We start from the raw sequence: 24,588 nt of genomic DNA on the forward strand, positions 1-24,588 counted from the left end.
AAAGTTAGATTGTGAGGGCTTATACCCTCCAGTATATGTGGTAATTATTTTATTTATTGATCTCAGTGTGGTTGCGCTTATTGTATTTCTGTATTATATATATATATATATATATATATATATATATATATATATATATATGCAAATGTAAATACAACTGTATGCTCATCTGCATGTCTTAGGCAGGTATATATAAATAAATGAATGAACCTTCTCCTAAATTGGTCGGTCTCTCACGCTTTAGTTCAGGGTCCGGATGGAAGTAACACAAAGACATAAATAACATCACGTTATTGGAGGATAATGCATGTCCTGAAATAACGTGACGTTAACCAATTTAGACGACAGATAACGTACCTTATATTTGCATTTACTGTATATCGATCCAGTAGAGGGCAAACAAACAAAAATTATGGTCGTTGCCTTTAATCATCTTAGTGAATGAGACATTAACTGAGGGAAAATATTGCCAGTTCCTGTTACAGGTAACGTCACGTTATTTGAGCAGATTGAATAATGCTTAGGTTATCTAAGGCCTTATGTCTTATTGGAATAGCACAGCTTAGCAAATGTTTTTGGCATGAATAATGCATAGCAGCTACATGGTTGCGAGAGAGCAAATTAATAACAGGAAATAAATGCCCATTGGATCACATTCAACTGAAAATGCTGGAACTACAAACATTGAATATTTCCTGAACTGAGGGACTCCCGGAGAGAAGTGTGTTCAGGACATTGCCACTTAAAGAAGAAGAGGCTATAAAATATACCATCTGTGCTGTACATTTGGTGGAGTAGGTGCTGCCTTGTGTATCGTTACCTTTGGCTTTCCAGTGGAGCCGCTCGTGTACAGGATGAAAAGAGGATCCTCTGCATCCATCCATTCAGGTTCACACTCCTCACTGGCTTCCACCATCAACTCATCCAACCAGCTGTCAACATCAGGGTTCCAGGCCGTCTGCAGAAAAACAAAAACACCTCTCATAAATATCAGGAGCCATCCTCCTCTCCCTCCCACCCCCCAAAATATAAACACATCAGTACTCTTTCAAAAAAAGCAGCAAACTGTTTCTTCTCCATTTTTACTTGAAATGATAAAATAAAGTGTTTTGGCTTTTTTTGTAAGCTGGGGAAAAAAGCATAATAAGACTTAACTTGTTGGATCACCAGAAAGTGCTTATTTTATGACAGAGTAGAAGGAAACCACCGATTTAATCGCTTTGGTAACACTGCAGATATAATATCCACAGGGCCTTAACCAAGGTAGTTCGAGATGAAGCTGGAAAAGTAACCGGCAACATATTACAGTACTTTCCCATGCGTTGATGGCTTCTCTGGCAGGGAAAAGGGTTAATCAAAAGTCTACCATAGGGGGACACACGTTGCAGATGTCCTGCTGAATCCACCCAACAAACTACTCATAGGAGGCACAGCATATGTTGCAGAGCTTAGCAGCACCAATGTAGTTGCAAGGGTCTTAAGCGACAGTAGTTAATTTGTATATGGAACAATACGTTACACCGTTTAACATTACCTGATTAAATGTTACTAAATTCTAGATTGTAACCAAATAAATGTACATTTAGAATGTAAAAGACAAAAATCACTAGGACTTCATCCACAATGACAAATTACATAGTTAAATACTTATCTGTTTTTCTTTTTATAAGTGAAGGTCGTTCAGTTAAAGTCTTTGTCCAACGCATTTTAAGCTTGCAACTAACTCCAAGGTGTCCCCTCGTTTGTAAGTCCTATCACTACCTGCAACAGCTCTCCTAACCTCTCTAATGGAGTAAATATAATGTACATTTCTCTAATAAAAATACATAGTAAAACATTTCAAATAACTAGATTCTTAGAAAGATTCACTAACCCTGGAAGTGAAAGATTTACTCATCTGTTTCATTTGTACAATGAGTGGGTTTTAAACAAATCACGATCATTAGTGATCATGTATGTCCCCGTGCAACAGAAGTTGGAGTTGAATGATGACAGCAAAAAGATGAAAACCGCACTGTTTGCACAAGATCCCAAGTAGCTGCACTCAGTCTTTAATGTTTAATGGACTATAATAGTCAGGGCAATCATTTGTCCCATTTACAGTAGGGAGATAACACGTCGCTCCCTTCAAAATGACACACTAGAGTGGGTATCTAATTACAAGGCGCAAAAAATAAAGACATTTTAATCAATTTGATTAACAGCGACGACAATAAAAATATATATACAATAATATTAAAATCCCCAAATTGGCGGCTCATTCGTGGTATTAAGTGAAGACATAAGGTACACATAAATATGTTACCCCTATTATTCAAGTCAGAGTAGTAAAGATCACAAATTGGTACTGTGATATTGTTGATTTGATACTTAATCTCGGTGTTGCGGATATTCATAAAGTCAGGTGTATTATATTCTCACTTTTAAGGTTTAGCTGATACTAAAGCTAGCACAAAGTTACTGCATGAACAATAACTTCCGTTAATGAGCCGCCCAATTTGGGGACTTTAATATTATTGTATATATATTTTTATTGTCGTCGCTGTTAATCAAATGGATTAAAATGTCTTTATTTTTTGCGCCTTGTAATTAGATACCCACTGTAGTGTGTCATTTTGAAGGGAGCGACGTGTTATCTCCCTACTGTAAATGGGACAAATGATTGCCCTGCCTATTATAGTCCATTAAACATTAAAGACTGAGTGCAGCTACTTGGGATCTTGTGTAAACAGTGCGGTTTCCATCATTTTGTTGTTCTAATATATGTGCATCCCAGCGCACCGGAGATAAGGCAGAATATGGATTAGGTAGAGCGTTGAATCATTCTCTAGTTTCTATGATGAACGATGACTGTAGGTTCTACTATAAACAGTACGTGCGTTCAGCACTATGTAAGAGTGATCATTTTTAATACAAGTTTCCTTTATCTCTGAACCGGACTGCATGCAATTCAGTCATTTGCACAGCAACAACCCCAGCATTATAATACAAGGCATGTGTACGTCATCCCACTTCAGTTACGCATTAACTACACAACTTTACTGCAGGTAAAAAGCCTGTCGCATGTCTAATAAATGTTCAGCTGATGCAGTGCAGCTGGTGAATGTAATGAATAGTGTCAATATATATACTGTAGTCTGTCTGCCACCCTACCGTTGTTAATGAGGCAACTATACTTCTGGCAACAAATACCAAAATTAACATATTAAGCCCTGTGGTGCTGGGAAGGTCTGCTAAGTATTGCAAAAATGCCAAGATATATTCAGTCTGTCTGCTGTTCAGGTCAAATGACATGTACAGTAATGTTCTCAATGCATAGGGAAGTGTTTCTCAAAAAGGGTTCCTAGGAACCCTTGGTCCCCCATGTCATGTTCTCAGTGATAGGGCATGTCATGTTCTCAGTGATAGGGCATGTCGTGTTCTCAGTGATAGGGCATGTCATGTTCTCAGTGATAGGGCATGTCATGTTCTCAGTGATAGGGCATGTCATGTTCTCAGTGATAGGGCATGTCATGTTCTCAGTGATAGGGCATGTCATGTTCTCAGTGATAGGGCATGTCATGTTCTCAGTGATAGGGCATGTCGTGTTCTCAGTGATAGGGCATGTCGTGTTCTCAGTGATAGGGCATGTCGTGTTCTCAGTGATAGGGCATGTCGTGTTCTAAGTGATAGGGCATGTCGTGTTCTCAGTGATAGGGCATGTCGTGTTCTCAGTGATAGGGCATGTAATGTTCTCAGTGATAGGGCATGTCGTGTTCTCAGTGATAGGGCATATCATGTTCTCAGTGATAGGGCATGTCGTGTTCTAAGTGATAGGGCATGTCGTGTTCTCAGTGATAGGGCATGTCGTGTTCTCAGTGATAGGGCATGTAGTGTTCTCAGTGATAGGGCATGTCATGTTCTCAGTGATAGGGCATGTCGTGTTCTAAGTGATAGGGCATGTCGTGTTCTCAGTGATAGGGCATGTCGTGTTCTCAGTGATAGGGCATGTCGTGTTCTCAGTGATAGGGCATGTAGTGTTCTCAGTGATAGGGCATGTCATGTTCTCAGTGATAGGGCATGTCATGTTCTCAGTGATAGGGCATGTCGTGTTCTCAGTGATAGGGCATGTCGTGTTCTCAGTGATAGGGCATGTAGTGTTCTCAGTGATAGGGCATGTCGTGTTCTCAGTGATAGGGCATGTAGTGTTCTCAGTGATAGGGCATGTCATGTTCTCAGTGATAGGGCATGTCGTGTTCTCAGTGATAGGGCATGTCATGTTCTCAGTGATAGGGCATGTCATGTTCTCAGTGATAGGGCATGTCGTGTTCTCAGTGATAGGGCATGTAGTGTTCTCAGTGATAGGGCATGTCATGTTCTCAGTGATAGGGCATGTCATGTTCTCAGTGATAGGGCATGTAGTGTTCTCAGTGATAGGGCATGTCATGTTCTCAGTGATAGGGCATGTCATGTTCTCAGTGATAGGGCATGTCGTGTTCTCAGTGATAGGGCATGTCATGTTCTCAGTGATAGGGCATGTCGTGTTCTCAGTGATAGGGCATGTCATGTTCTCAGTGATAGGGCATGTCATGTTCTCAGTGATAGGGCATGTAGTGTTCTCAGTGATAGGGCATGTCATGTTCTCAGTGATAGGGCATGTCGTGTTCTCAGTGATAGGGCATGTCGTGTTCTCAGTGATAGGGCATGTCGTGTTCTCAGTGATAGGGCATGTCGTGTTCTCAGTGATAGGGCATGTAATGTTCTCAGTGATAGGGCATGTCATGTTCTCAGTGATAGGGCATGTAGTGTTCTCAGTGATAGGGCATGTAATGTTCTCAGTGATAGGGCATGTAATGTTCTCAGTGATAGGGCATGTAATGTTCTCAGTGATAGGGCATGTAATGTTCTCAGTGATAGGGCATGTAATGTTCTAATGTTTTTGACCATATTTATGGTTTGTAGTTAGCAATTAAGTGTTCTTTTTATAGAATTGCTGCATAATTACAAAACAAAAAACAAGATTCTTTAATAGGAAGTTCAGTGAGCGGAATAGTCTGCCAACTGGCCAATTAGGTTCACTTGCAAGCTAAACTGACTTTGCTACCTCCCAGTTATGTTCGGCCAATGAAGCTTCCTCAAAGCGGGCCACTGGCATAGCTAGGATAGGGCCATAGAGGGCAAGGATCTCTGCAAAATCCAAATTCCCGAGTAAAAAAATTGGGGGTATCAATGGGTTAAGTCCCGTCTAAGAGCAACGCCCATCCTCCATCCTCCCCTGCTCTCCTCCCTGTAAAATGCAGAGTGGCAATGATCTGTCAATCACCGCCTTTGTCTGCAATTTCCCCACAATACTTTGGGAAGGAGAAGCAGGAGCTATGTGACAGCTTGAGCATGCGGCACCCCCTCACCCCTCTCACGCACTGCGTGTGGCTCTCCCACCCCTCACACAAACGGCACGCGGCTCGCTCCCCTCAAAACTGCATGTGGCTCCCCCCTCTCAAAACACACGCCGCCCACATCTCCCCCTCTCTCTCACGCTGCGCGCGGTTCCCCACTTCTTACGCGCTGTGAGCAGCTCCCCCCTCTCACGCTGAAGAATTCTGAACATGCACTGCAAACAGCAGGACTCTAGTTCATTGTTTTTCAACCAGAGTTCCTAGGACCCTCGGGTTCCCCGGGCGTCCCTAAAGGGTTCCAGCAATTTTCAGGACATTTAAAAATTGTACCAAATACAGAAGAACTTACAATGCATCTGATCTCAGACGCACTATCAGAGAGGGTTGGGGTTCCTTACAATGCATGTGATCTCAGACCCACTATCAGAGAGGGTTGGGGTTCCTTACAATGAATGTGATCTCAGACCCACTATCAGAGAGGGTTGGGGTTCCTTACAATGCATGTGATCTCAGACGCGCTATTAAAGAGGGTTGGGGTTCCTTACAATGAATCTGATCTCAGACCCACTATCAGAGAGGCTTGCGGTTCCTTACAATGAATCTGATCTCAGAGGAGCTATCAGAGAGGGTTGGGGTTCCTTACAATGAATCTGATCTCAGACCCACTATTAGAGAGGGTTGGGGTTCCTTACAATGCATCTGATATCAGAGGAGCTATCAGAGAGGGTTGGGGTTCCTTACAATGAATCTGATCTCAGAGGAGCTATCAGAGAGGGTTGGGGTTCCTTACAATGAATCTGATCTCAGAGGAGCTATTAGAGAGGGTTGGGGGTTCCTTACAATGAATCTGATCTCAGAGGAGCTATCAGAGAGGGTTGGGGTTCCTTACAATGAATCTGATCTCAGAGGAGCTATCAGAGAGGGTTGGGGTTCCTTACAATGAATCTGATCTCAGAGGACCTTTTAGAGAGGTTGGGGATTCCGCAGAATTTCACGAAATAACTATAGGGTCCCTTAACCAAAAAGGTTGGAAATCAGTGGTCTATTGGAAGGATATTGTTGTTTATAAAACATTCACCCTTCCAATGTTCTACAGAAACACTGAACATTGTACAGGAATATTCTCTTAAGGTTGCTTTGCTCAATTTCCCGGCATGTTAGATTTCCTGCCACGTTAATAAATTAAATTAACATAAACTCCTTTTCAAACTTCCCCAACAAAATGTTCTAAATCATCCAGCACAAGAAGTACAAATCTGAACAGCGATTAACAGGTTACTCAGGATTTTCACCTCTGGAAGACCCAGCATGAAGCGTGCGGAAAAGCTACATATGGTTGCCCGCACGGTAACATTTATACATTGACCAGTATATACATTTCATAATCTGAGACAGAGAACACACACAAAATAAAAGAGAAGTGATATAAAAACAACTAATTCTATTCCACCCTTTGATTTAACAATATCTAGTTACCTTTTATTTTCACATTAGATCAGCATTCGACACCCAGGTAAGTGAAACACAGTTGAGAAGTTATTTAAAGACTTTGGTAATTACAGGTCATTGCTGCAGGCCTCTCTAACATGGAAGAGGTACAGTATGTAAAACACACATGCACACACATTTTTGTACTTATGTCCAAATAGCCACAATTCATATGTGAATATTGCAAGTTCTATAGGCTATCACAATGCTATGTTTACAGTGACATTTCTAAGACAAATAGAACTGCAAATGATGAATTACCTGAAGTTTTGCTTTATGTTGGTTGTTTAACCTGCCATTAAGATGCTTCACCACAATGCAGTTCTTCACAACAAGTTGCGCCCTTCATGACAATGAAAATAAAAATGGCCGTTAGTTTCTATAGAGCATATGTTTATGCACGAACAGATGGGCACACATTTGTTCTTATACAATTAATATTTGTAAGAACAATTAATATTTGACGGACCCTCCCGTCAGATCACATGACCACCCTCCCGGCCGCGGGAACCAGAAGTGAAGGGGAGGGTCAGTCCCTGCCTGGTTGCAGCCACTGTATTGTGAAAAAAGTGATACAAGGCGCAAACAGCTCTAAAAATAAGAAAAAGTGAAAAATAATAATTTAAAGTGAAAGGTGATGAAAATTAATTGATTATCTAAACACCCAGCTCAAACCCTCTGGTGGGACCTGTTTCACGGGTTCCAAGGTTAAGCAGTTTCTCAAACATCCAGGGGGAGCATGTAGGGAAAAGAGAACAAAATACACAAATATAAGTGCAGACGTTTCTAAAATCAATGGAATGATAGACTGTGTCTTGGCTCATATAGTTGCTCTACTCACAGGACGTTAGAGTATAAAAAAAGGCAGCTGGCAAATATGGGTTGCCACCCATGCAGATTGCTGTAATCAGGACCCCCCTTCGAATACTCTGTCAGCGATAATTACATATAAAATGAGAGAGAAAGCTACATAGTGCGATCAAATTGATAAACTTTATGTAAAATATGGGTAAAAAATGCGCACTTACAATGTGCCAATTAAAAATAGGCGTGTATCACACAAAATGTGAAATTGGAGGTTTGCCGAACTGCTCACCGCCTCCCTTGGGTGTTTGGCTGGCTTCCACTGCTCTGTGTCCCGAATCGGAGCTCCCCTCCTTGCGCCCGTCCGGATATGTGACGTCACGGCTGCAGGGTTGGTTTGCTACGGGTCCTGACGAAGCCGACAACAGTTCTTGCTAGCTGGGCGAAACGCGTTGAGTGGACCAATTTTGGACTTGGAGGCGACCCGTAGCAAACCAACCCTGCAGCCGTGACGTCACATATCCGGACTGGCGCAAGGAGGGGAGCTCCGATTCGGGACACAGAGCAGTGGAAGCCAGCCAAACACCCAAGGGAGGCGGTGAGCAGTTCGGCAAACCTCCAATTTCACCTTTTGTGTGATACACGCCTATTTTTAATTGGCACATTGTAAGTGCGCATTTTTTACCCATATTTTACATAAAGTTTATCAATTTGATCGCACTATGTAGCTTTCTCTCTCATTTTATATGTAATTATCGCTGACGGACTATTCGAAGGGGGGTCCTGATTACAGCAATCTGCATGGGTGGCAACCCATATTTGCCAGCTGCCTTTTTTTATACGCTAACGTCCTGTGAGTAGAGCAACTATATGAGCCAAGACACAGTCTATCATTCCATTGATTTTAGAAACGTCTGCACTTATATTTGTGTATTTTGTTCTCTTTTCCCTACATGCTCCCCCTGGATGTTTGAGAAACTGGTTGCAGCCACTCCCAGCTTCACGTGGCCTAGCCAGTAACCAACCTCACACTGATGAGACCCAAAATATTGAAATAGCTATCTGTGAGTAGGTTTACTGGCTCTGCACTTTTATCCAGGCTGTGCTGAAAATCTGTGTAATACGGCAGGCATAAGCTCATGGGGGTCCATGTTAAAATGCAAGAAGAAAAAAGTGACACTGAGTGCTCATTTGCACGTTATGACCCAGAATCCCTGGCTACAGTGGAAGCACTCCATGCCAAGAGATGATGGGGAAAGGCAGGGTAGCAGACCTGCCTGAGCCATGTGAATGTGCTCACAAGTGGCATTTTTATATCTAGTGTCAAAAGTAGAATTCAACCAAATTACACAGGAATTCTTATATTTCAAAGACCTTGTGAAGAATCTAATAGATGGTAAAGTATTAGGCATTATTCTTTTATTTTACGAAACTGTCTGCATTTATATATTGTAATGTCTTTGTAAAATCATTTTTCTGTACAAAGGAACTGCAACACTTTTCCTATATTAAATCTAACCTGTAATAAGTACACTATTGTCTTTGGGCTTTAACTGAACTTAATACCTTTGTGACGAGATTAACCACATTTTCTGACACATTTTGCTACAGGGAGTTTTGTGTTACTTACATATCTATTCTAGTAAACAGGAGACAAGGAACTCCTTAGGGTAAGACCTAAAATTATTGTTGATCGTGACAGCGTATTGGAGACATTGTTCATTTTAGTGCCCCTGGAGAGGTACAATGTATGTATGTATGTATGTAGACACACATACATATATAGTGGGGTTGCAGTATGTTCTTGTATATAGAGGGAGGCTACAGTGTGTGTGAATATATATATATATATATATATACAGTGTTCGACAAACCTATACATTTGCTCGCCCCGGGCGAGTGGATTTAACCCCCGGGCGAGTAAATATTGGCCCAAGCAGCACACGTTTGGTACTAGGTGGCGAGTAGATTTTTTTGTGTGGCAAGTAGATTTTTTGGTGATTTGTCAACCACTGTATATATATATACACATACACACATACTGTAGTGTATGTGTTTATATAGAGGGGCAATAGGAAATGAATCCAGATATCGTAATAAAGAGCAAAAAATATTCAATCTTATCTTGGTATAAGATGCATGTCACCCAAGAAGCGCAACCATGCTTCCAAACAAAAATCGGGGAAATAAAAATGGAGAGGGGTCAGCACATTCAAAACTCAGACTCCCTTTTCAGATTTCTTTCTGCAGGTGGAGGAAAATCACAAGAAGACTTCCATTTTGATAAATAATTGCCATTACTGACCAGGAATCGGGCAAACGCACCGTGACGTTATGAGCCCCGATTTCATGGAGGTTGGTGACTCTGGTCCTGTGACACTACACTGTCACTTTATTACAATGCCAACACTTGTGTTTCTCCAATGCCTTAATGCAGCGATTCCCAAATGGTGGGTCGCGACCCGGCACCGGGCCACGGAACCAAAATTGCCGGGCCGCGCGTTGCCCCCCCCCCCCCCCCCCGCTCAAGTTAAAAAAAATTGGCGCGATTCCCCTGCGGTCCAGCGCGCATGCGCAGGGCAAGCAGGGGCTCCCCACCCGCTCCCAATGTGGGACGGAGGAGGAAGTACTAGCTCCCCCCGCGGCCAGCTTCCCGTGTTTCCCCCGAGCCCACCTCCCGCGCCCCCAAGCCCACCTCCCGTCCCGGGCAGCTGCTGCGGGGATATCGGGGGCAGCAGGGGAAAGCGTCCGGCGGCAAGGTAAGTCACCTCACCCAGTCACTGTCACCCACCTAGTCACTGTCTCCCACCCAGTAACTGTCTCCCACCCACCCAGTCACTGTCACCCACCTACCCACCCAGTCACTGTCACCCACCCACCTACCCACCCAGTCACTGTCACCCACCCAGTCACTGTCCCCCAATCACTGTCACCCACCCAGTTACTGTCACCCAGTCACTGTCACCCACCCACCCACCCACTGTCACCCACCCAGTCACTGTCACCCAGTCACCCACTCCCACCCACCTACCCACCCAGTCACTGTCACCCAGTCACCCTCTCCCACCCACCCACCTACCCACCCTGTCACTGTCACCCACCCTCCCAGTAACTGTCACCCACCCAGTCACTGTCTCCCACCGTCCCAGTCACTGTCACCCACCCAGTCACTGTCACCCACCCACCTACCCACCCAGTCACTGTCACCCACCCAATCACTGTCACCCAGTCACTCTCTCCCACCCACTGTCACCCACCCAGTCACTGTCACCCACCCACCCAATCAGTGTCACCCACCCACCCAGTCACTGTCACCGTCTACCACCCACCCAGTCACTGTCTAAGTCACTGTCTCCCACCCACCCAGTCAGTTGGTGCGGGAGATGGGCACAGGGGCGGGCAATGGTGGCTGTGCAGTCGCTGACGGGCAGGGGGAGGCGGTGGAGCCGCCTGCTTGAATCGCCGTCCTTTCCTCTCTCCCCCCACCCCTCCAGTCACTCACATCCGTCGCTGCCTGTAATTCACTGTGTGTGTCTGTGTGTGTATAGGGGAGAGTGTGTGTGTGTATCAGTATCAGTGTGTGTGTGTGTGTGTGTATCAGTGCCTGTGTGTGTGTGTGTATCAGTGTGTGTATCAGTGTGTGTATCAGTGTGTGTATCAGTGTGTGTATGTGTGTAGCAGTGTCTCTTTGTGGCTGTGTGTGTGTCAGTGGCTGTGTGTGTGTGTATATCAGTGTCTGTGTGTGTGTATATCAGTGTCTGTGTGTGTGTGTATCAGTGTCTGTGTGTGCGTATGTGTCAGTGGCTGCGTGTCTGTCAGTGGCTGTGTGTGTGTATCAGTGGCTGTGTGTGTGTCTGTGCAGGCCAGCAGTGGCTGTGGGTGTGTGGGTGTCTGTGCGTGGTCAGTGACTGTGTGCTTCTGTGCAGGTCAGAGAGAGAATGGGGGGGGGGAGAGAGAGAATAGGGGGGATTGGGAGAATATATGAAATCTGTATGGACATTCATAACTGTTTTATTTGACCTATAGGCAATACATTTTTTAGTGGGTCACGAAGGAGAAGTTCAAAAATAACAGGGTCACAGAAAAAAAAGTTTGGGAAACGCTGCCTTAATGAATAGGTTGCAATCAGAATTAACTGGGAATTGTGAAAACTCGTGATCACCAAATCATTTCCCATTTTCTCTCCCCCCCATCACTTACTGCATTTGTTCATCTAATGTCATTATTGTACCCCTGCCCCCTTTGTCTTTCCTTTACCGCATTTACACAGCTAAAAATTTAAATAAACCAGTAAGAAACTAAAGTCATACTTTTCTTTGCATCTTTCCATTGCCTCATCCGCGATTTGCTTCAAGTTTATCAGCTTTTCTCCTCTGAACACACCATCTGAAGAATACAAAGTGTTCAAGGTAATGTCACACTTATAATTAGATTGTAAGCTCTTCGGGGCAGGAGCTCCTTTTCCTAAATGTTACTTTTATGTCTGAAGCGCTTCTTCCCATTATGTGTTATTTGTACTATGTGTTAGTTATATGACTGTCACGTGTATTACTGCTGCAAAGCGCTATGTACATTCATGGCGCTATATAACTAAAGACATACATACTTTCATTGCATGTAATGTACTATTTAGCATCTTTCCTGCAGCTACCCCCACTGCACGGTGCATGCGTGCTTCTGTCGGTACCTGCAGTAATAAGGGCAGCACACTGGGAGTCCAGGATCCTTTCACACAGCGATTCCGAGGAAAATCCTGCAAACTGAAGCCAAAAAGGAAAATATTCAGTTTACTCATTTTATCTCAATGGACGATACCCTGGCTCCCATCCTGTACAAAAAATCAAAAGTAATAATGGTGGGATTGCTGCTTCAATATAAAAGGCAGAGGGGCGTTCCAATTTTTTTAACCGTTTTGCTACCGAAGGGGCCAGAAACACATTGCACTACTGGAACATGTTGCAGTCCGAGATATACTCACCACTATAGAATGAATGGCTCCAATTCTAGCACACGCCAACATGGCATACACTAGCTCAGGGATCATTGGTAAATAAATGGCCACTCGGTCTCCTTTCTTCACCCCTATAAAACGGTAAACAATACGATTTTGTGCAGAAAAAAAGTGAAATTACATTTCTTAACAAAAGGACGGATAGGCAAAGTTCTTTATTAACCCCTTCATTTTCGGAACTATTGGAACTAGGCGCACAGGTGGACGCCATGCTCTATCAAAGTCTTAGTCTATCCCTTTGCCTTGGCAAGCAGTCTTCTTAGTCAATGGAGTTACTAATCCTATTTTTGTAACAGTTTGGAATATCTTATTAGGACAGTGGGTTACCGCTGCCACTAATGGGGTTAAGCAGGCACACGTATAATCCGTAGCAAATAACCAAGTTACAGCGTGCTTGAAGATATTTGCAGGTCTTTAAAAGATTAGACACACCAGTACACAAAGAAAAAGTACGCCAATCGCTACTGCAGTATATAATCAGGACCTGCCAATTAAAGTGGGATGGGTGATCTTAAAACCAAGAAAGAGGGGTCACACACCTCCCAATAGTTATTTTCAGCCGACATTTAAAACACACACACACACCCCACTTTAATTGGCAGGTAGGTCCTGATATATACTTGTGAAGAGCAGGTTATTGAGAGACTTCTTCCTCCAGTAGTGAGGTAAAGAGAACACGTGCAGGCAGTGAAGGGTTAACCTTGACGTGGTCGCCTTCCAGAGGATGGGTTAATGACCCTTACTTATGAGAAGAATAACAGGTAGTATTTAACTTCATCATTTCTCATGTTGGATGTAGCATTGGGGCTTTTTCCCCCCTCTTTTATTAGGTGTACTTCCCAGTAGCCCTCCTATTAATAGAAATATATACATATAGAAGCGGGTTTGGGTTTTGAGCTTGCAGGGTCTGTGCGTGATATGACCAGTAAACATGTAAGAACATATACAAGCCGTCATCCGGTGATCACACGCGGGGCGTACTTTTATTGGGTGCGGCTCTAGAGCCACACATAAAAACAAGTAAGACCAAAACTGTGCGACATGTGAGATAATCAGCACGATCCACAGTACAAATACATACCTAACTTTCTTAAGATATTTGCAAACTTGCAGACTTCTTTAAGTAGATGACCATATGAGATAACAGAAGAATCGGTGGGTGCATTGCCTTCCCTGCAAAGAAAACAGAAATAAGATAAGATTTTTTTTGTTTTAAATTAGGTATGTTTTGGTTCCCCGCTGTGTTTTATGTGTATAAGAGTAAAACGTTAATGCACCACACCATCTGCATTTGTGTTTCTTCCCCACATTAGGTTCTCCACGGAGCACCAACTCTAGAGTATCCGACAGAGCTACTATTGACATGTGAAATCAGTGCTGATATCATCCGATATAACCCCGTGTCTGCTATCAGCACAAGACATGGCCCCTTTAAGAATTACATTCCACTGGACCATGTGACTGTGCTTAGCCAGTGGAATGACAGCTGGAAAGGGAGCTGAGGGAGTGAGGGTGTGCAGGCCCATCCTGCACAGAGAGTCCATGCAGGACCCCTAATGCCGGTAATATATAGTGGGCGAGCTTGCGGCACTTATAGTTGGCAGTGGTTAGCCAGCCGTCCTAGACTAGGGCTGCGCGCACGCACGGCAGTGAGCGTGGAGCCGGACGATTGGGGGGGGGAGGCTCCAAAAACTATGTTTTCGCACCGCTACCACTCAGTTTGCAGTGTGTGTGTGTGTGTGTGTGTGTGTGTGTGTGTGTGTGTGTATACAGTATACAAGTTGCACAATGTTAAAAAATTATTTCTCACATGTCTTTTTTTTTTTAAATATTATATAATATACACACACACAGCTTACCCAGTGACACACACACACACACTGTCAGCTACCCACTGACACACACACACACACATTACCCTTCCAAGCCTGTCGCTCACAGCAGCATGGACCGTACACACAAAAAGTGTGCGTCACGTGCACGAGCGTTCGCATAGGTGCGTGCGCGCCCACAATATTACGGGCCTAAGAGAGAGAGGGAACTGCAGAGAGAGTTGCCCCCACTTGACCAGTGCATGCAGCAGGTCCTAGCAGAGACCAGGACCTGACAGTGCAGAGGGAAGCAGGCAGACAGAAGCTACTACAGAGAGAGATTAGGGAGCCCAGCAGTGCAGGAATTACACCAGGTTGGAGTGGGTGAGCTAACCCACAAAGGATATAAACTGCAGTTATATTGCCATCACAGTTTGATCTTTATGAAGCACCAGGCCTGAAACACACACAGTTTATGAGCTCCAACGATTGGGCTAGCACACCAGGATCTACAGGCCAGTACCCCATGATTGGGAGGCCGGACAGACATAAAAGTTATTATTTGTTTGTGCAGCGTTCGCATGGTTGGTATAGTTTAAGTATAGATGTGTATGAAGTGATTCTGAGATTGAGTCACCATACTGACTCATATGAAATACGTAACACCACAAATTATAGCTATACGAGAATATAAAGCTTGTTATAATTCATTACCACTGTGTTGTGTCTAGTCACTACAGTCTCACACAACATGCACCATACACTATAAGAATTAAATAGTAACCCACAGGACTCAGGCTCCCACCCCAATGATAGGCCATATAGTCTGAGGTAAAATAGACAGGGGTTAAACATTATCACACACTGGGTTTATTCACTTTATTGTTATTATCACTACACATCAGTTTGCGCCGCTGACACCAATTGTTTTTAGTGTTATATTTTAAAATACGTATGGAAATATGGAAACACTTCCTCTATAATCATGCTATTTACTCTAGTTATCATAACTTGAAAGACACAAAAGGTGGCCACTTGGCTCTAGTACAATGTAAGAACCACACAATATGCAAGTCATCACAAGGTTGGAGAAAAGAAGATTTCACCATCAACAAAGGAAAGGGTTCTTTACAGTAAGAGCAGTTATAATGTGGAACTCATTACCCATGGAGACTGTGATGGCAGATACATTAGATATCAAAAAACGTTTTGTTTTTTTTAGAAAGTAAAGGTATACAGGGATATACCAAATAAGTAAACATAGGAAGGATCTTGATCTGAAATCTAAGAAATCTGATTGTCAATATTTGGACTCAGAAAGGAATTTATGTTCCCCATTATAAGACAGCATTGGATGATGTTTCACTGTTTTGTTTTTGCCTTCCTCTGGATCAATATACTGTAAATGCAAATATAAGATACATTTCTGTCATCTAAATTTAACATACTGTAGGTTGAACTTGATGGACATCTGTCTTTTTTGAACTTCATCTACAGTACTATGTAACTGCAAACTCGGGAGAACCAACGCTTGGATGTATTGCAACAGCAATCTATTTTGTACAGCTCTGAATGAGGCAATAACATCTACCAAGATCATTTATCAGTTATTAAAATAATAACAACACATATATATATATATATATATATATATATATATATATATATATATATATATATATATATATATATATGTATGTGTTATTATTATTATTATTTTAATATATATATATATTTTAATATATATATATATACCATAATACTGAGTTCTAGTATATATATATATATATATATATATATATATATATATATATTAGAAATGGTAGGGCCCAAACATTCTATATTACATATTATAAAGGATTGCTGACAAGTATGGTGTGTAAACCCTTTCTTGTAACTTATATTTCAAAGGATTTAAGGATCAAACCACAGACCTCAAAGTATTTTGCTTAAGTGACCAGTGCCAACTAAAGTTGTGTAGGAGTTCCCCTTGCAATTTGGTGTTTAGAATGTAGCATGATGTAAAAGGCTCTAATATTGAGACATATATATATATATATATATATATATATATATATATATATAAAAATGATTGAGATATTCCCTTGGTCCAAAGTCTTCTCCCATTTGTGTTGTCATTCATTACATTTAAAAGAACAGCGAGGCAGGAGACCACACTACGGTGTTTTCTTGGGAACAATGACAAATCTTTGCTCTTCTCGCTCTCTGCTGCAGTAAAAACACGATGAACACGAAAAAGGCTCACAGTCCATAGTACGAGTAGTAATGACATCATCACGTGCCGGAGCGGAACAGTATAGTAAACAAATAATTATAGTTGAACTAAAAAAAAATGGGTACGAACTAAAACATAATGCCAAAGACGAATTATTGGATACAAATACAAAAAAAAAAAGTAGAAGATCTTAAAAAATATAGATAAAATGGGAAGATTCGATCATGAACAAAAGCAACAGGTGACATGTTGAATAACATAGAATGATATACAGGCATACCCCGGTTTAAGGACACTCACTTTAAGTACACTCGCGAGTAAGTACATCTCGCTCAATAGGCAAACGGCAGCTCGCGCATGCGCCTGTCAGCACGTCCTGAACAGCAATACCGGCTCCCTACCTGTACTGAAGCTGTGCGCAAGCGGGGACACTATAGAGCCTGTTACACATGCGTTATTTACATCAGTTATGCACGTATATGACGATTGCAGTACAGTACATGCATCGATAAGTGGGGAAAAGGAAGTGCTTCACTTTAAGTACATTTTCGCTTTACATACATGCTCCGGTCCCATTGCGTACGTTAAGGCGGGGTATGCCTGTACAATACGTAAGGAAAATGTGAGGGATAGTGGTAGAGCATGATTTTGTATGCTTAAGCAAAATAATGAATGGTTAAAAAACTGGATTCACAAAAAAAATCCGAAAATATTTGTAAACCAATGATAGCTCACAGAGGCCATTGAAAATAACAACGCAACGAGAAAAATAAAAAATATATATAAAATAAAAGATATGAAATTACAAAACAAAAACACATTGGCAGAGATAGAAGTCTGTAATGATATAGATAACTCAGAGACATTGACACCCATGGGATGTAAAGTCCCTAGTTTAAAAATCCAGAACGCTTCTCTCGTGATAGTGTTTTTACTCGATTTGCACCCAGTTTTGTGGAACATGCTCTAATGCAAAAAATGTAAGTCCTGCTGGGTCAGAGTTGTGTTTTTCTTTGAGAGAGAGAGGTGGGGTCAAGAGGGAGAGCTGGGGGGGGGGGGAGGAGGAGAGAAAAAGAGGTGGGAGAGAGGGAAGAGAGAGAAAGATGTGAGAGGGAAGAGAGCAAAAGAGGTGGGAGAGAAAAAGGGTGGGGGAGAAAGGGATAAAGAGAAAGAGGAGCGAGAGAATGAGAGAAAGAGGTGGCAGAGAGGGAGAGAAAGAGGTGGCAGAGAGGAAGAGAAAGAGGTGGCAGAGAGGAAGAGAAAGAGGTGGGAGAGAAGGAGAGAAAGAGGTGAGAGAGAGGGAGAGAAGGAGAGAAGGAGAGAGGGATGGGGCTGGGGGAAAAAGTGGGGTGAAGGAAATCTCTACCCCGATAAGCTTAAAATCTAAGTTGACAAAATATTCTGTGATAGAGGAATATTTATCAATGAATTAGATTTGTCCATGAAAACGTCCTAATTCTGCCACAAACTTCAGTATTCCTTTCATTGTATTACTCATATTACAATACAACATTGAAGTGAAAAAAGTGGCTCTGTATTGCTAACACTACAGTGATTTAGGCATACTGTAAGTACACACATCAACATTGCACTGTACCTTACATTATCATGAGGGCTCCTTAACTAGAGCATGTGGTAGCAGTTTACAACTAGTGTGTATGTATGTATGTATGTATGTATGTATGTATGTATGTATGTATGTATGTATTATTTATTTATTTATAAAATATGTTACCAGGAAGTAATACATTGAGAGTTACCTCTCGTTTTTAAGTATGTCCTGGGCACAGAATTAAGACAAATAATACATGGTTACAAATAGTTACATAAATGAACAGGGTATACATTATATAAAAGACATTGCATGCACAGTTAAAGATAATAAATATTATGGGCGTATAAAACAGTTACAGACCAGATTAAAATGTGTGACAGCCTTAGATTTGAAAGAACTTAAACTGGTGGTAGATGTGAGAGTCTCTGGTAGGTTGTTCAAGTTTTGGGGTGCACAGTAAGAGAAGGAGGAAAGTCCGGATACTTTGTTGAGCCTTGGGACCATGAACAGTCTTTTGGAGTCTGATCTCAGATGATAGGTGCTGCATGTGGTAGGGGTGAGGAGCTTGTTCAGGTAGCTGGGTAGCTTGCCCATAAAGAATTTGAAGGCAAGACAGGAAAGGTGAACTTTGCGCCTAGACTCGAGTGATGACCAATCTAGTTCTTTGAGCATTTCGCAGTGGTGTGTGTTATAGTTGCATTGGAGAACAAAACGACAAATTGAATTGTAGAGGGTGTCAAGTTTGCTAAGGTGGGTTTGAGGTGCCGAGCCATATACTATGTCTCCGTAGTCAATAATTGGCATTAACATCTGCTGTGCGATACGCTTTCTGACCAGGAGACATAGGGAGGATTTGTTCTTGTAAAGTACCCCTAGTTTGGCATAGGTCTTGGTTGTCAGGGTATCAATTTGCATTCTGAATGTTAAGTGGGAGTCCAACCACATGCCCAGGTATTTAAAACTAGTAACAGGAGTTAGGGTGGTGTTAGTGTTGGTTCTAATCTGGAGCTCAGTCGCTGGAAGCTTTAAAAATTTAGTCTTGGTCCCAAATACCATTGTTACAGTCTTGTCAGTGTTTAAAAACAGTTTGTTTTGGGAAATCCCGTTTTCGAGTCTCAAAAAGTCATACTGAAGTACGTGTTCAAGGTCGGAGAGGCTATGGCTGTGTGCATATAAGATTGTGTCATCTGCATACATGTGTATTGAAGCTTCCTTACAAGCTGTGGGAAGATCATTGATGAACACTGAGAAGAGTAGGGGCCCCAGAACAGAGCCTTGCGGGACGCCACAGGTGATATCCAGGAGGTTGGAGTTAGAGCCTGAGATGGACACATGTTGGGATCTACCTGATAGGTAGGACTGAAACCAGTTTAAAGCATGCTTCCCTATTCCAGAGCTCTGGAGTTTGTTAAGCAGGATAGCATGATCAAAAGTATCAAAAGCCTTTGTATGTATATGTACATACACACACATGCAATCACTGAGAAGGATGGGGTACACACTTCATGATGACATTTGGGAGCAATTAGAGGTCCTTGCACAGTTCAAGCACCAAGAACCTCTTAGCTACAAAACTGGCTCATAGCCAGACTTGTTCTGATGTTGAGAGCTGCTTAGTGCAGGGACAATATGTTTTCTTGATAATGTATACAATGGTAACCTTTAATCAGATTATTGAACAGGAGCCCTGGACTGATGTTACTCTATCTTTAACTATGTTGTGGCTTCTCATCATATTGAAGGGGGGCCTATGTGTGTCTCAATATTTTACCAGCAACATTTTATTTATATAGCTAAACATACTTGAAATGAGAAGGACATCTCAGTGTGTCCTGACATCTCAGTGTGTCCTGACATCTCCGCATATATTTGCCAGGTAAAACATTCTAATTATACATATGTTTCCAGTTCTTTCCCCATCTACAAAGCAATCTGCAATTGAATGCATGCAATGTATTAAAAAGGCTCTATGAAACAGTGTAAACTTCAGGTGCAATTTTACAGGGTGTGTGTGAACACAATGATTCTGCAGAACACGTTGACTTCCTGCTTAACACCTTGAGTCCCAGAGTGTGTAAAACAATGCATTGCTGCCCTTTCTGACAATCAAAGAGTTAAAAGGAGCCGGCATCCCGATGAAGTGCAGTGCTGTTTACACATGACTGCCTGCCTTAATGACATGGACAGGACTACATAGCCAGAGGCGAGCCTTCTTTCACTAAAAATGGCAAGAAAAATATTCCAGACACAACTTTCTTGAAGAAGAATAATAGTTTTAGAACAGATAAAACTGTCTGGGCCTCAGGCATTTCTAGTCATGAGATAGATAGCTTTGCAGCAATAATCCCATGACCACCACCGCCCCCCCGCCCCCCCCCCCCCCAGCTGATGGAAAAGAAAGTGGAGGGGGTTCCACCACCATTTCATTCGGGACGACGAGTGGTTAGGCCAATCCTCCCCTAAAAACCAGCATGTGTGTCATGTTGCACCATGATGTCAGAGGCAATATGACCTAGGGCATGCTAAAGGTTAAAGCACCATTTGTGAGCATCCAGGAAGTAAACCAGCAACTAAAACTGAAAGTATGTGAAAATAGCTAAGTTCAGCTCCAGATGGACATCCTTGTACAAATTCTGTATAAAAGTACAATAAAGATCAGTGTCCAAAAGTCCATTTTAGGCACTGATTTTTATTGTACTTTTATACAGAATTTGTACAAGCTAGTCTATCCAATGACTTGTAACAATGACGCAAGAATAACAAGAGAGCAAAAAGTCCTTGGCGCAGAAGGGGTCAATAGTAACAGTCCTGAATAAAATGACGTTCCTAGTCACGAAACGCGTAGGGTGGAGCCTATTACGTCCGTCCGCTAGCAGTGAGTTGGAGGGGCCAGCGTGGCGGTGGTGGTGACGTAATCGGAGGAGCCAACTCGGGCCGCGAGGAGAGGGAGGGGAGTGTGGAACCGACAACAGCTGCCTGCACTGTGTTCCGAATGCTCAAGCTGAGGACGGCATTATTAGATTACACGCAAAGACATACCACAATGTGAGTGTTTTATATGGCCTTGCGCTTTTTAATAAATTGTTATCCCTGGTACCATGCTATGTATATTTTATTCATTTCATGGGTAGTTTTGATCTGGAGACTACGTGGGATTCAGGGATCCAGCATGCCCGTTTGATTGAAGATAAAGACACTACCCATTGCCTGTGACCTGCTGACTTAGGCATTTGGAGGTGTGCAGTGACCCATGATATAAAAGTTACTGCACAAAGGTTTGTTTTTTCGCTCATTTTTTTTACCTACATAATCACTGGCTGTTGAGGAGATCAAGTGTACACTGGGACTGATCAGAGTAATTTTATTCAGGACGGGCACTATTAACCCCTTCTGCGCCAAGGACTTTTTGCTCTCTTGTTATTCTTGTAGAATTTATACAAGGGATGACCCGCCCAGAGCTATTTTTACATACTTACAGTTTTAGTTGCCGGCTTACTTCCTGGATTCTCACAAATGGTGCACGCAGTCACCCAACAAGAAGCTGCAACGCATGGCATTGCAGGTTTCTATTGGATGACTGGGGTTGCCCACAGGATTCGCGAGATTTGGCAGCAATTTTGCTTTCCAAAATGGCAGCTTTAACATCAAGCGATTAACACAGGTTGAGAAAAAAAAGGTTTTATAATGAAAAAAATAAAGAAAATAGCTTTCAAATGCCAAACAGAGAAACAAATTTCCCACAATACACTGGAAAAGGCCTCTAGGTGCACGTGGGACTAGGAAGCGCCACCCAGCCTCCAAAATTGTAAATATTAAAAAAAAAGTCCACAGCACTAGTACAAAGACCCTTTCTAAAGATGGATTGGGATCTGAAACGTCGCTTGTTAGATATTATGTTTCCTGCTGCCCGCGTTACTTCATAAATGGACGTTTGTTTTCTACTTTTTGATATACTAGTGCTGTGGACTTACATTTCCCAAACTGAAGCTTTAATACCATTAACTGTCAGTATCTCTGGAACCGGGGGTTATCAGAGATAATAATAATAGCACAGTCCAGCTCCGGGGGGTCCACAAGTTCACAGTCTATTTTCACATGCGTATATTAGTTTAAAAACACTGGTCCTGCAACTCTATCTTATTCTGTAGTAATGGACCTCAGGGGGAAGCTGCCTGAAGTGAATATTCTATGGTTTCGGGCATTTAAAGATCTAAAGATGAGCCAACTTTTCACATGTCTAAGCGAACTTTGGGTATTTTACCCATTTCTGTCCTGCAAAAAGAAGTTTGCTTCGTTCAAAAAGTTCAAAACAAGTTTTCTGAATGCTATAAAGTCAATGGGCATTGCAGGTTTGATTCATTGCCATCATTTTTTTTATTTTGAAAACCTTCTCTTCTTTTTGTTTAAATGTCATAGGGTGGCTATTTCGCCACTTTTAAAAATCAAAATAGTAAATTTTGAACAATTTGAACAATTTGGCTTGTTTTGCTAGAACTTTTAGTTCTACTGAAATGTTGGTGCATTTTCCGATATGTCGAAACGTTTTCTTGAAACGGCAGAGAAGCGAATCCCGATAGATTAGCAGAACTCCCCATCTGTCTATTATTATGGGAACTGCCGGTGTTCCAAAGAATAGGTTTAGAGACGTTTAGAGAAGCCTGGCATTGAGTACAGAGGAAAGAGTGCGGCAATTTCAACTGAAGTGCCATTGAAATGTCAGCCATCTAAATAGTGAGCGCCCTAGGACAGGGAGTCAGAATTTTGCTGCCCACAGGCACTTACCTTTTTGCCGCCCCTGGCCTCCTCCTCTTGCAACGTCCCTACATCATGCGGCAATGTGTTTCCATGACAACGGGATGCCATGTGCTGTAACGTTGACATGGCAACCCGTCCCCACGTGATGGTGCTGCAGAAGGAAGAGGGCAACGCTGCAGGGGGAGCTAAGAGGCACCATGCCCTCCCCCAGCAATAAGTTTATTTGTTATGGGGAAGAGAACAGGGCTTCTCAAACCGCAGCACCGGATCCTCCTGAAATTTGCCACCCCAAGCCCAGGCCTATGCCTAAATACAGGCCCACAGGGAATGAATTGTCATAATGTTTACTTATATATTTGGTATACATTTTGAAGTTCTGTATTATATTATATGCCCTTTCATTAATTCTTATTTATCTACTGCCCACTCAATAAAAAGAAGAAGTACTCCCTCTTGTTTTTGTCCGATACCACTTTTCATGTTCAGAGAATGATCTCTCGTTCCCCTTTCCCTGCAAAATGCTTATTTCTGTATCCTCTTTATATCTGTGAAATATCTCAAAATGTCTTTGCATACACTTCTTCTTCCACGGTATACAAATTGAAGTTTGTTTTAGTCGTTTCTGGACCGTCTACTTGGCAATTAGCCACGAGACAGCAGGTCTGTGCGTACGCCGCCCCTGTGAGTTAATTTGCCTCTCTGCCGGCAGCTGGCCAGATGTGACAGGTGGCTCCTTTTGAGCGGGTACCTGGTTGTGCCCTGGCGGCCAGGAATTGGCCGGAAGGCCTGACTGTGGTCAGTTGGCCGGCATACAATCATTTTAAAATTTGGTCTGAGCCGGCCAGCAGTTTTAAAACATTTTTTTTTTAAACTCCCTTCCTCATAAGCAGTTTTTAGTTTGTTGTCGGTGTGCCAAGCTATTATCACAGCCGGTTTAAGTGTGATTCAGTTCTTATAAATTAATAGTGTTTTGCTATTGACTGGGAGCCCGAGTTGGTTGGTCAAAGGTCATGGTTTTTATTAACCCTTTGTGGCAGGGAGGCAAGGCATGATTATTGTTATTATGGTTATGCGTTTTTTTTAATAAGTAACGTTGTGGACTTTACCGCCTTATTGAAATTGTCTTGACTATTACTAAAGTTGTGTGTTCAGGGCAGGACATGTTACATAGTAGATGAGGTTGAAAAAAGACATACGTCCATCAAGTTCAACCTATGCTAAATTTAGACCACAGATACTTATGATGTTAATAAAGCCATATATACATAATATGGCATCCTGGTATGTCAATTGGAAGTATATATGCGATAGTGGTAAATAATCAGCATTTTCATTTAAATACCGATTCTGAATACATTCAAATTCCGAAAACATGTGTGCCTTGTTACTTAAAACCCATGAATTTCATCATTTTCATGATGAGATTCATTTTCCATTCTCATTCTTTTCAATCCCCTCCTGGTTCATCTTGAAATATTTCTCATCGTCCGCTATTCACTTCAACATTTACTGCTTCAAAGCTGCAGCATCAGCAGCAGCAGCGTGGGATACAC

The 24,588-nt window shown here is 42.3% G+C and overlaps 1 protein-coding gene across 1 annotated transcript in view; it reads right to left on the bottom strand.

Annotated features, from left to right (window-relative positions):
* The window catches only part of ACSS2 (acyl-CoA synthetase short chain family member 2), a 64,638-nt gene that overhangs the window by 36,818 nt on the left and 3,232 nt on the right, over positions 1-24,588 (bottom strand). Inside the window, exons 3-8 of the mRNA XM_075585355.1 lie at positions 13,760-13,851; positions 12,646-12,749; positions 12,355-12,427; positions 11,978-12,053; positions 7,125-7,206; positions 821-958 (exon numbers count right to left, since the gene is read on the bottom strand). Of these exons, the coding sequence (XP_075441470.1) occupies positions 821-958; positions 7,125-7,206; positions 11,978-12,053; positions 12,355-12,427; positions 12,646-12,749; positions 13,760-13,851 (565 nt within the window). The remainder of the gene's footprint in view (positions 1-820; positions 959-7,124; positions 7,207-11,977; positions 12,054-12,354; positions 12,428-12,645; positions 12,750-13,759; positions 13,852-24,588) is intronic.

This window comes from Ascaphus truei, chromosome 2 (assembly GCF_040206685.1).
Source record: "Ascaphus truei isolate aAscTru1 chromosome 2, aAscTru1.hap1, whole genome shotgun sequence".
Classification (NCBI taxonomy): domain Eukaryota; kingdom Metazoa; phylum Chordata; class Amphibia; order Anura; family Ascaphidae; genus Ascaphus; species Ascaphus truei.